The sequence below is a fragment of the Enoplosus armatus genome, chromosome 22 (assembly GCF_043641665.1).
Source record: "Enoplosus armatus isolate fEnoArm2 chromosome 22, fEnoArm2.hap1, whole genome shotgun sequence".
In the NCBI taxonomy this organism is placed as follows: domain Eukaryota; kingdom Metazoa; phylum Chordata; class Actinopteri; order Centrarchiformes; family Enoplosidae; genus Enoplosus; species Enoplosus armatus.
The window spans coordinates 8,010,134-8,023,925 of record NC_092201.1 but is presented as its reverse complement, the minus strand read 5'-3'; the positions used below and the strand labels follow the sequence as shown (position 1 = coordinate 8,023,925).

General features: G+C 42.8%; 1 protein-coding gene across 1 annotated transcript in view; it reads right to left on the bottom strand.

The window, feature by feature from the left end:
• Nucleotides 1–284: 284 nt before the first annotated feature.
• Nucleotides 285–13,792, bottom strand: part of plxna4 (plexin A4) — a 189,521-nt gene continuing 176,013 nt past the window's right edge. Inside the window, exons 27-31 of the mRNA XM_070929103.1 lie at nt 12,059–12,249; nt 8,647–8,816; nt 3,945–4,157; nt 1,176–1,326; nt 285–380 (exon numbers count right to left, since the gene is read on the bottom strand). Of these exons, the coding sequence (XP_070785204.1) occupies nt 285–380; nt 1,176–1,326; nt 3,945–4,157; nt 8,647–8,816; nt 12,059–12,249 (821 nt within the window). The remainder of the gene's footprint in view (nt 381–1,175; nt 1,327–3,944; nt 4,158–8,646; nt 8,817–12,058; nt 12,250–13,792) is intronic.

Genomic DNA, 13,792 nt, shown 5'->3' with positions numbered 1-13,792 from the left:
AAGCTGAGGGATCCCCCGCATTGCACTGTGGGAGACACCAACCTCAGCCCCGAACCACCCTCCAGATATATTCAGGTAAACTAGTCTATGCAGCAGAGTGGATGAGGAAAACAAAATATTTCTTGGGGAAGAGGAAGCAGAAAAAAGGTCAAGGAAGAAGTCATCATTTTTGAAAGGCGGAGGGAGGAAGTCACATGATGAAAAAGATGGGGACAGGTCTTCGCTCAGGCACGGCTCGGTTTCTGATGGGGTCTCTTCCCAGTGCGCCCTGGGAAGTGCGGTCCTCAGCTCTCCAGACTCATGAAGGCCACCACCTGCTCCAGCTTGAAGGCCAGCCTCTGTTTCCTGGCTGCATCGTCCTGCTCCAGTGCACACACAATCTGCCGGCAGGACAGTGAGGTAAACACAGACACACAAAAATGTTAGTAGAAGTACTAAACATAACAAAACTGTACTTTCAAATCTGGTATTTAATGATAACTAATCTAAGGCGGAAACAAAAAGCTCCAATGTGTTATGTATTTTCTTACTTATTTAAATACTACTTAAAATATTTACTCTAGTAAATGTAATATCCTGATGACATGTAGCAGTGCTCAGTGTCCTGACAGAACTGTAAACTAAACTAAACAATTTAACAACAGTTAAAGGAATACTCCGGGGAAAAACTATCTTTTAAACATCAAATACTCACTCCATGTAAGCTTGAAAGGTGGCTATGAAAGCTTGGATACACAGCTGTTAGAATGGCAACCCCAATCTATCTAAAGATAGATAGATACTTTATTTATCCCTGATATTATCATTTAACCCTGTTATTGGGGAGGCAACAATTGTTTGGAAAACATACACTTTGATGCGTTTTTCTTTCAATAAAGTATTTCTGATTCTGATTCTGCTGTGAATCCAAGCAACGGACGTTTGTGAGACGCCTCTCAAGCCTACAGGTGGTTGTTTCAGTTGTTTAATGGGAGGAACGTGTCTGCCTAATTTACTGTCTGGCCACCATAATCCCAATGAGAAAAGAGAGCTGATGGAGATGCTGCAATCATCATATAAATGTAGATTATATGAGACCAATTTTCAGTGGAGTATTCCTTTAACACCAGTGGGTCTAAATTGTAGATGATGGTGACACAGATGTGTTGTCTAGAAGTGTAGTAAGTGTTACTTACCTCCTCAGTGTATTTGCCCACATAGGAGTAAATCTCACTGAGAGAGCTCATGGTGTTGAACTCGTTCATGTGCATCCGTGACTGTTCTGCCAAGTAGGCATTCATGTCCTGGTCGCTGATCGCCTGCATCTTACTAATGTCTGAGTAGTACCTGTAACAAGAGACAGGGAGGAATAAAACAAAGCATGAACACTTGTTAGACTATGTTTACTGCTGAGAACATTGTTAGAAAAACTGTGCATGTTTTCATGTAGGTAGTGCTGCTGTTTTCCTTGGAGCTCATTACTCCTTGCAGTGGTATACGGCAGTTCTTTGTAGATATGTAACTAATGCACAGAGGCAACAAGTGTGTTGAACAGTAACATGACTGAAATGGAGTCATAGTCGACACTGACAGGCCTTCGATTTCAACCTTGAACACCACAACAGAACACATACAATAAACACACTGCGTAGCGGTGAGGGTAATCAGTCACTGTCAGCAGCAGCTGTGCTTCCCCTATCAACTATGTTAATTAAAGCTGGTTATTTACATATTAAATTCCTGTAGCTGCAGCCGCTCGAGGACAGGCCCGGTGTTTGGCTGGATAACTCTGGGCATGTGTGAGGGAGCGATGTATTTGCCAGGAAGCAAGTCTTCAGAGCAAACTGAGCAAAGGAAAAGGCAGGTGGGTGTTGCTCGTAGCCTTTGCACAGAGGTCACACACACATCAACACCTGTTCAGTGCTGGAGGGCAGGTTTAGGGAGTTCCTAGCAGGGGGCTGTTAGTGTGGAGACCAGGTGTGCTTGTTTTGGGTTTTTATAAACAAAACTAAAATTGCTTTGAAAAAGTGGCTGGAAGGAAGGAGACTTGTAGAACTTTTTTTCAAGCATATCTGCTACAAGCTGGCTGTCACGTGTTTCAGTCGTCCATCTCTTATGCGTCTGACAGGACAGATATGTTTCAATTTTAATCAATACAGCTGTCTATCGCTCATGCAAAACTGCAAACCAAAGCGACTTTTTAGGCTTTAATCTTTTTTTTTTGTGATTTATGTATGCAGAATAGACGAGGTGTCTAAGGCAAAACTTTAATTCTGTGACCAATTTCTCTATGGAAAGAATGCCCATAAGGTGATTCTCTGAAATCTGCTTTTAATAATGTAAAGATAAACTTTTATCCATAATACCCTAATATTTATCAACAGACAAACATTTACAAAAGCTACTGCCAAACAATACATTTTGAATACAAGCCACCTGAAGAAAATCTTAGATCTTTATTGCATTGTTAAAATAAGAGCTGTGCCATTAGCCTTTTTAAAATTTTTTTTTATAAAGTTAGCTTTGCAAATGTACTGATCCATATGCGTACACTCTTGTAAACACATAATGTTATGACAGCCGTGATGGATTTGTCATTGTCTGGAGACCATCAGCTCCCACATCAAATTCGAGCAAAGTGTCACTATCTCAGTAGCCCGCTTCACTTCACAGCCCCAAATGAGTAACATCAACATACTGTAGCAAGCAAAAAGCTCTGTGGGAAATCATAGCTCTGCCCAACTGCACTGCCTCTGAACCCCACACTGCTGAATATGCATACTTGTTGACTTGTGTCATTTATCAGCGTTTCAAGTGTTTTCTTTGTAGATTGACTGCAGAATACTAAAAGCTCAATGTCCACATGTGTTCTGTCTCTACAGAGAAGCACTGAAGATGTAGCAGAGATGTCTTTCCTGAGACACAGCTTTCCATTAGTCTGCTCACCAGGTAAGGACGTCCCATCCTTACACTTAGCTGTAACATGAAAGAGACAAGGAGGACATCTCTACCCTACCTCTTCAGTGTTCACCTTCTTTCCTTTCCCTGAGCAGTCCTCTTTCATAGCTGCAGCATTCTGCCTTTTAAATCCTCTCCCTGGCATGACCTGTACTTTGGCACGGTTGGCCAGCAGAGTGAAGCAGCACTAGATCCACCCTTACTCAGTCATTACTATAAGCTTTTCTAACTGAATAACGCAGTTCCACTGTGGGGTTCACTGATGACAGCATTGCTCCACCAAACTTGCAACCAAGGTGTGATTTATATACATTACAGGACGTTTCTTTTTCCCTGTGCACGAGCACTTTAAAAATAACTAAATACAGGATAGAATTTCTGCCTGTGCTGCCCCCTGCAGTAGCCGTATTCTCTGTCCACACAGCCACATATCCATGTATGAATCAGCAGAAGACCCTCACAATTTCCTCAGACTTGATGTTTATGGGAGACCGCAGACGCACACGGGACTAATGAGTACGGTCCTGAGCCTGAAGCTCCTCATTTGGTTCCACCCATTGAAGCAGCACACATATATTCTCATCCTGAGCCTTGCCTTGTGACGAAGCTACCGACACATAAATACTCTGACCGCTTCACACCCCACATCTTTTATTCAGGACCTCTTCGCCTCCCCCGCTGACAAATAAATTTAATAAAACTCTCATTTTAACAAATTACTGGCTTCTACTGCCTGCTACTCTCAAAAATGCATTCTCTTTTTTCCACACACACTTCTGCACCCTCCCAGCACACTAACTCCTCTGTACTGTAGATCTCAAGCCCTGGGCGCTCCCATCTATTCTCACTGTGTTGTAATTTGGATTGTGTTTCATGGCCCATAGATCACAGTGGTACAGTTGCATTGTGTGTGGTTTTCTGATGTTTTCACTCACATATGAACCCTCCCCACACTTCCTCCCTTTATCCATCCAGTGTTGGGTGTGTACATTTTATTGACAGCTCACCTCTCCACCCAGCTCTTGTAGCTGGGAATGTCCTTGGCATAAAGCAGCTTGTTGGAGGGTGAGTCCTTCCCAAGGCGGTGTTCTGAGGTGGAGCAGGAGTCCATGAAGGTCTGGGCCACCACAGACAGACAGGCATCCGTGATGCTGCTCTTATGTATGTCAAACACAAACTGGGGGTTCTTGATCACATTCACCCAGAAACGCAGAGGTAGGCTGCAAGGAGGTGGAAAAAGAGAACAAAGCAGGTTAGTGGCAAACTAGTTATTATAAAAGTTTAGTACTTTTACTTGAACTTGTACTGCAACCTGTAAACAAAAAAGATCTAATCTGACAAAATTATTTCTGACATGTTAATGTACTCTGCTGTATTAGGCCTCCTGTCATACAAACGACTTTTACAGTGATTGTTCAGTTCCATCTCAGTGACAGAATGCTCAAATAGCCATACAAACAGAGGAACAAAGAGTGTAAAGTAAAACAACAGTCTGTGTCCGGTTGAACTGCTCTGAGATTAAGTCCCTAAATGCCATTTTTATATTTGCTACAGCCAGTCAGGCAATAGACATGAGCATATTATGCGCCAGAAGGGGGACGAGGATTCATTCACTTTGCAAAGCTAGTACACAGGCCCTGCTGTTGCCGATGTGCTCTATTTGATGTGTGTGCTCAATTCAATAAAGCCTTTATCTTTAAAACCAGGTGGTGGCTGGCTCTCATTTTTTCCAGCAGTGTCCAGGGGTCCTCGCTGGGGGCCGCACAGTGACACAGTTCATATTGGCTTGTTTGTGCAAGTGGGTCCTATTTTGTGCCTGTCCAGAATAATAAAAATATACAAGTCTGTTTATTTGCTGGGCTTGTTTCTGCCAAAATGACTAGATATAGGGCCAGCTTTATCTGTGTGTTGCAGTGAAAGGGCTCAGGTGGTATTAAGAAAGAGCTGAGTGTTACTTGGATCTCTATATCTTTACTATTCTCTGGGCTATGCGCTTTTAGCTGATGTGGCAAAAATCAAAACAGGAAGACAGTGCAGTCTAGCCTGCATAGGAGTTTGTCTGTGTGGCACAATATCAAAGGATGGGGGGACGGGGGGGACGGGGGCAATAAAAATTGAAATGCAATCATCTAAATACCACTGGTGCTCCTCTACCATCCCACTTAGCATTTATCCTAGCACAACCACACACAAAGCCATTCAGATGTACAATCTAACAAAAGAGGATTTGGACTCAGAGGAAGGAAAAACTCTGCATTATGACTTCAAAATTAATCTAAGCAAAGAATCTAGTGGGATTAGGTGCAGGGATCAAAGGGATATTAACACCACTGCTGTGCTGCCTTGATTGTTGACAGTCTGCCCCAGCTGCCCCGTGCTTTGAGGTATGTGCTGTTCCAGTGGGGCAGTGGACACATCTACATATCATCTGTTGTGTTAAAAAGGGTTTTTTCAGCAGTTTACTCACGCTGAGTAGTTTTAGGAATCTGAAGGATGGCCATGATCAGTTCTTTTGGTCAGGGATTAGATTAAATATCAGCTGCCAAGATCAAGGGCACCTCTTATCCTAGAGGAATTACACAGGCGGAGTCAGAAAAAGCCCTTTTATTAAAAGACTATTGCTCTGGCCATCGATTTAGGACTACAAAGTGCTATAAATACAAACTGATTTAAGAAAAGTGTGTTATATAGTACAAAACAATGCATGTTGACCTACTACTCTAATAGGAAGCATTTGATAATATAAGCAATAGCTCATACAGTAGCTATATTTACAAAATAGTGTTTGGTGAAGGCAAATCTCTGTCATGGATCAAGAGTACATTGTCCATTTCAAAGGAGTGAGTACTAATGCAGTACTACAGAGTATTAGTCTATTTAAAATCAACTCTGCTAATTCTCATCTCCCTATGAAAGAAGGCCTAGTTCTAAATATTTCGACACTATGCTGCAAATGAAAACAAAAGGAACACACAAGAACATCCACACCAACCAAGTCTCCCTGCAGTCCTTCAGTAGCACGTCTAACTGTCTCTTGCAGTTTGCACTGATTGACGCTTCCGTCACAGAGCCAGCGAGCCTCTGAATCTGCAGTTGTGGGATGTTGTCCCAGTCCTGCAGACGGGCCGAATGGAGTTGCCATCCATTGGCGGGCAAAGGGTCACAGATGTTGTGATCCAGAGCATCCCATTTGAGGCATTACAGCACAGACAGGGAACTGACCAAGCCTGACCCTTTTCATGCAGCAACCTAAGTTTGAATTAGCAGCTTTATAAAGGTGACCTGACTGGGCATTGTTCCAACTGTTCCTCAGTTGGCAAAAAGGAACGACCTTTCATGTGAATGGCAAGTTGCAATCCACTACTGAACAAGCTGTATGCCTGGACAAAAGGGCTTAACACAAATTGAAAACTTTCTGTAAATTACACACCGCGCAACTTTACTACTGCCAGATAATTAGCTCAACCCTAAAAGTCCTAGTGATGCATTTACCATGTGAGTGGGCTGGGATCGCGGTATGACAGCAGATAACTGGTTATCTGCATGCAGAAAAGTGTGTGCCAGTTTTGCACAATAATTAAAATTCTGTCTGTTGCGTCCCAACATGACAAACACTCAGTGCAGACGGAGACACACACACACCAAATACAGAGGGGTGAGGATGAGAGGAGACGCTGACACACTGCTGCTAATCCAACAGATACCATCTGGAGATGCTCTAGGAGCCAGTGACTCATGCATGCACACACTTACTGTACACGCATACAAATACACATTACAACCCTGTCACACAATGCAGAAACAACTAACATTTTAATTGAATTTTAAAACCTTGATATACACAAAGGTAGCTTGAATATAGGGGAATACACTACATAGGCAGGTGTAGTGTTAGTGTTATTGCTATCACTAGACTGTTGTGAAAGATGACCTTGGATTGTAAGGGGTCACAGATAATTTCCTGGGCTTGAATAAATCCTGGATGCCATCTTTAGGCCTCTTTCAGGTCTTAGAGTGTGTTGATGTTGTGCAAAATAAATGGAAATCTGAAATGTACTGTACAGCTCTGAAACCAAGCAAGAATCATGTCAATACATCAATATAGAAATGTAATACAGCTACACACTGTTATCAGTTATTACAGATATAAACTGATCCCAGTCTAATTTGAGTATGGGTTATGCAAATCAAACCTTCTTTTCATAAAGCTACTGATTATATTTTGAAAAATTAATTGTTGTGGTTAGTAGATCGTATCTACAAACATCACGATATATGACAATGATATAAGAAGCAAACAATATAGGCCCTGAAGCACTACAGGCTGAGGGATAATCTAGCATAAGTACTACATCAGGGAAACCCTGAAGGGGTGTGGGGGTAGCTGTGGGGTGTAGAGGCTCTGGCTGCTGTGATGGGTTGAAGTTAATGGTATGTATGACGACAATGGGCCTGGTAGCTTTAATGGGACAGGGGCCCAGCATGGGAGGGGCACTGGCATTATTATTCTCCATCATCAGACAAAATGAAGGCTTTTGTGGCAGCCAAGATTGCACTCTTTTGAGACGATTAAAGGTTACGGGTAAGCACACACAGCGAGAAGTGAAAAGACAGGCATATGTACATCCCACACAGAGAAGATATCTGCAGTGGCATCAGCACAAACTGTTGTGTGCAATCTAAGTGGCTTTTTGTGATGGTGTGTTATGATAAATTGCTATTCATTCACAGCCCTCTAGTGAGAGCCCATTCCATTAAAAGTCTAATGTAAGAGCGACCCGTTGCGCTCTCAGAAAACACTTAACACACTGCAATAGCCCAATAACACAGACCCAGGAAAGAACCAAAATTAGGACCATAGTTTAAAGTAAATAATATTTCTCCCCCTTCCTTAGCTTCCCTCAACCCATTCCTCCCTCCATCTCTCTATTTGTCCCTTGATGCACATCAATTTTATCTTCCCATCTCCATGGTTCCCCTGGGCCTTGGGCTGAGTGATGCATGCTGGGATCTTGGCAGAGGCCAGGAGGCTAATGAGATATTAGTGTGCGTTTAACTCCCACTGAGTTCACTTCCCTTTCTTCACCTTTTCATTTCTCTCCTCACTGCATTCTGGTGCACTGTTGGTTATTTAACCCCTACCAACCTCTTAAGGTGGACTCACAGGGGCCAGTATGGTCTAAATTAATCAGCAGATATTAATTTAGAGGTGTACTTCCTCCACCTGGGAGCGTACATTTGTCACTATGGAGATTTCCACAGTGACAGGCATTTTTTGGCCCAGTTATCCATGATAATAGATGGAGAGTCTTGGCAGCCAATTGGATTAGCCCCTTGTGGTTGGCTTTAATGAAGATTACACGCCCCTGTGGTTAATGGATATTAGGAAAGGAAGGGGCGTGTGGTGAAGCTTGGCACTGACACAGGGCAATACCAGGGCAATGCCATGTGAAATATGCCAAAATGTACTGATTATGTCTGCAGTGCATTAAACAACAGTGCAGAAAGAAAAGGCCATGAATGGAGCTCAAGGCACCACACTGCTGTACAAATAATGGCATACAGTTTGGGTCCATCAAAGATCCAAGTAACTACCTCACTGGTTTCGTCAGCATTCATGACCAGAGCCCACTATGTCTTTTTCTGTATGCACGTCTCAGTTTTCAGGTATTTACAGAATCAGATTAAGAAACAAACTGCTCAACTCACCAGTTGCTCTTCCATGTGTGTCGGACATGCGGGTCATGGATGTTGTGTTTGTCGGCCTGCTCGTCCAGGAAGTCAAACATGTATTTGATGGCCAGTGGCAAGGCGCTGCCTCGATGGGCTGTGCTGAAGATGGTCTCAAACAGGTCGTCCACAAACTTCTGTAACGTACCCTACAGAGGGAGAGGAGAAGTGGAAAACATTATCTGAAGCCCTAAACCAGGTATTTCTTCATCAAATGATCTTACAGGTGATAATCACGAGTTGATACAGTTTTTAAATGTATTCTAAACTTCAAGAAAGGCTTTGCGAGTGTACAGTGTAAAGCTTGTATCTCTATTGAGCGGGGCACACAGAACCAGTGAATGAGATTGTCACTGTCTAATACATTTTGCAACATACCAAAGCCTAATGTAAGAAAGATTGGCATAAACATTTTTTTCTGTGTGACTTTATGAGTTGTGCAGTGCATGTTACTTTGTCCCCTAGCTCAGATGTTGATGTGTCTGACTCGTATCTCACAGACCCGGCGCCTAAATCTGCTTGTTGCTTTGATGGGGGAAATTGTTGTTTCACAGCTGACTTTTAATAATATCTGGGAACAGGAGGCGCATCTCCTAAGCCTCTTTGTGCTGCCGGATTAGCTCCCACACTGCACCATTGACCCTAATTTGATTTAATGTTGGCGACTTTAAGGAGGAGGAGGAGAAGAGAGAGGAGAGACAGAGAGTGAGAGAATCTAATCCTCTTGTAAAGAATGAGCTGATGGGATGCACGGGAAAAGGCGAGAGCGAGGGATGGAAATGAAACGACAGAGGTTTCCTATCAGGAAAAGAGGCCATTGAGTGTGGCAGATGAGGTGTGTACAGGCACTGGCAAATAAAAATCCAATTTGGGTTGGAGCGGGTGACCGAATCACGGAGTCAAGAGAGGTAGGAGAGAGTGGGAGGAGAGAATCCTGTTAGTCCGACAATCACAGCTATAATTCTAATGTGGCCCACATTCCCGACAGCTTATCGTTTTTCTATGAAGATGGAATCACATATCTCTATATCAAGCTTACCTGCCTTCCAAGTGACAGTCTGCATTAGCTGGCAAGGGAAGACCGAACACTTTGTGTGTGCATGCATATATGTGTGTGTGTGTCTACAAGTGCTGAGGCTGTGACATTTTACGTCATCCTCTACCTCGAGGGGGACTTATGCATCAACACTGTCATCATCACAGGGTTCTCTTGTTCCCTGGTGGAGCTGGAACTGCCAACACATCCCCCCCACGACCATCCACCCTGTCATTAGACTGCACTCTAAACACAATGTGTCATCTGGATGTTTTGATGCCGTCTGCCTCCACATTGAAATGAGAGGAAAGCAAACAATCAGAACATTGGGGATAGTACTGAAACAGAAATAGAGAGACGAAGAAGGAGACACGGTGAGGAAGAGATGGACACACACTCTTGACTGTACAAGTGAGGATAGAAAATGCAATCCTTCCCGCTGCCCCACCACTCTCCACACATGAACGCGCACTGTACCCACACTCAGTCAGAGTGACACTGATGGAGCTAATATGAGAGACGTCAGCGGCGTTGCCAGGGAGAGGTATTTATTGGCAAGGTGAAAGCCAAACGCAGTCAATTACACTGCCTGTCTGCCCAATCATTTCTCACGAAGAGAGATGGCCGGCCAAGATAAACTGGTTATTTCACAAAAACAATCCATCTGGAAAGATGATGTGCTGTCTGCAGTCCGAAGCCACCTTCCTGCACTCTGAAATGGGATAATGGCAGGGAAATAGAGCGGCTCGCAGAGGCCGAGAGGTGACGTGCGCATGTGTGTAGGTGTGTGTAGGGCTATACAGTATGTATCATGGTGATGGCTGCTCCATCCTCCCCTCCTGCCTCCTTTTCTGCAGGCTCCACTTTGTTTGTTTATTAGTTCTTTTCATTTGTGGCCTGTCATGTCTTGTTTCATGACCCTGTCATACTGTCACTGTCCCAGTTCTCTGCTTGAATTGATCACCTGATTTTACACATCTGCACAGTCATTAGTTCTCCCAAGTATAAACAGAAACAATTGATGAGTTGTTTGTCACGTTGTCTGTTTAGCCTGTAATGTCTGTGTTTCACTAAAGGTTTTACATTTTGTGTTAAGTAACCCTTAACTACATAAGTATCATGGTCTGCTGATGATGTATTTTTTAAAAGAAGTAACACATTCTTCCTCATAGAAATAAAAAGTTGAAGGAAATGAAATGCATCACTGCGTCTTCTTCTACGGTTGTGTTATGGTTTCACTATGTTTTAGCATAAACCATAATGCTGTAATTTCCACTTGTGGCCACAGTGGCCACTGTTCAGCAAAAGTTACATCGCCTTACAAAAAGACTTCCTTTGATGAAGAGAGAGAAACCAAAAAATCTAGACTAGTTTGCACATTATCTGGTGGTACTAATTTAAAGACAACTTGGACTAACCAAACATCGGCTAATCAGACATTCAGGAATAGATGTTATTAATCTGCTTCTTCTTTCTGTGCCTGTTTACTGTATGTGTTTACTGTGTATGTGTGAGGAAATCCGTTTTATACTGCGCCACTGTGTATTTACATGACATACACAGAACTAAGCTGATGTTCTCTATGTGAACCGTTAAACAAAAAGCAGGCCGTGGATCAAAAAACAATCTGAAATGTTCCTGAATCAAAAAATTACAGCCTAAACATTTCCAGATCGTAGCCTCTCTTTTTCTTTTACCTTCCCCGTACGCCTCTGTCTGTGTCTGATAGAGTGGATGTCTTGATGAAAAAAGAGGGAGAAGGTGCTTTAGGAGTGGATTGGAAATTTGCATTCAGCTGTTGGATCAAAGTCACATTTCCCTTCAAACCAAATTAACAGTTTTTTTTTCTTTCTGGAGGCCATTGTCGCAAGGCACATTCAAAGAGACTCATTTTACAGCCATTTCTATTTTTGCCTGATAATTTTTTTCATTACAGAAAACACCTTCACTAGCTTCATGGGTCTTCTTTACCCTTTTTGATATGCTGCCACGCCAATGCAACAGCAATGAAAAGAGAAAACAAACAGAAATATCTATTGTCTCTTTCTCACCTGAGGGGATAGAGGAATACATTTGAATAAACGTTTCCACTGAGATGACTCATCCAAAGTAAACATGAATATTTAAAGAGAGTGAGGGTTTTCTGACTCATGGTAACACAGGGTGAAGGTTATAGCGACCTTTTAGCCTTTCACCTGCTGAACTGCTTCAAGAAAAATGTCCACATACTGTACAGTAGTTAAAAATGCAGCTGTTAGGACAGAGCTAATATTAAATAAATGGTTAAATAAATGACATGACCAGATGAGATAAACATACATTAAATGTAGGATTTTCTAAAACACAGTTACTCACCTTGGTAGCCAGAAGTCGTGTCAGGTAGATTTCAGAGACCATCTTGCTGCCACGGTCGCCCTCCTTCTGGTCTCCGTGCTCATGGTTCTTCACCAGGTGCCAAACCTTGACCCCGCTCTCCAGGTCGGGAGTGATCATAGGAGTACGGGAACGCAGGCTGTCAGGGCTTCCAGTGTACTTGATCATGTTCTCTGTGAAGAACAACATGCATTAGTTCAACTAGTACTGATCAACTGTAAATCAAAAGTCCAATCAGTGTTTGTTTTCCTCTAGCATTGCCTGTAATGTGAATTTATCTCATTGACCTTTAAAGATCTGTAAAGTATATGCTGAATTGTGTTGCCTGCATCAGAAAGAGAAGATGAGAAGATAATCACAGAGAGAAGAGTGTGAGGTAAACGAAGAACAACAGTCGGACTTAGGCAGCACACACACACACACACACACACACAGAAACAAATAAAAAAATTAAAATACAAGTCTGTTGCAGACCAAAGAGGCAAGGAAAGCCATAATCTGCACGTCAGGTATAGAATTCAGTTTTTTGGCTTGTGGCTGCCAATGTTCAGGTCCGTGAGATTGGATATGAAACTTTTAGAAAGTGTGCATGGTTAATTTTTCATGCCTTCTTCTCTGAGGGACAAGACATGGCATCGGCGGCCTGACACAAAATCGAACAGGTGTCAGAGGAGATGAAATATGTATGGCCCACCCAATGGCCGGAGTGGCGATGACATTTCCAAACACATGGCTCAATGAATGTTTACACAGTGTGAAAAAAATTGATCAGTGGGTGCGGTTTAGAGAGAGGAGCGGAAAAAAAAGTGTTTTTCACTGTGACAGAAATCAATCTGTCCAGAGAGAAAAGCGGGAGGAGAGTACAGAGGGGAGAGTCCAGGGAAAAAGAGACAGCTAGAGACATCAGATACAGAGAGAGAGAGAGAGTGTGTGTGTGTGGACTGCTCAAATGTAATTACAGTATGATCAACTGAAAATGTTTGTCTCTCATATAGGGTACTTCAGTGAGCAATATTTAACAGCAGCTTTGTTATAAGGCCTGTGTCAAGTATTCTCCACACGGCTGGTATTACCTCTATTTTTTCAGGGACACTGGACAAGTGTGACACTAATTGTGCTGTTTTTGAGGTTGCGTGGGTGCAAGAGGATGTGAGCTGGGTCTTTGTATAAAGGGAGAATGGTAGTGCATTCACTTTGTGTTAATTATTTATTCAAGAAGTTAGAAAGCTGAGGGTGATGCAGAGTCATGGATACACAGGAGATTCATTTCTGGTTGGATTCTATTCTGATCCAGCTCTACACAAAGGAGGTGTTATTTTTCTCCGTGTGGTTTTTGATGGAAACATTACATCAAAGACACAAATGTTTCTTCTTTCATTGTCTGACTCAACATGTTACACAATGTTTGCTTAATCTTTGTACTTTTTCTACAACTTTCTCTCCTGCTCCACTCCCCCTCTTCAGCAGCTTTATTAAATTCAGCCTTGTCTTTTCCTTGACTATTCGGCCATTGTACTCAGGGTGAGTTCAAAGTCACTCAAGTACCCCAACAGTTGTGAAGTGGATCACACTTGTGTTTGAAGTCAACCCCTTAAAAAAATGTGGGGGGAGATATTCCTGGCATTCACCCTCCCTTTTCTGTTGCGCCACTCACCTTGTCCTATCTGGTCTAATTTGGAGCTGGAGAAGCGAGGTGAGACCGTATGGAGATGAGGC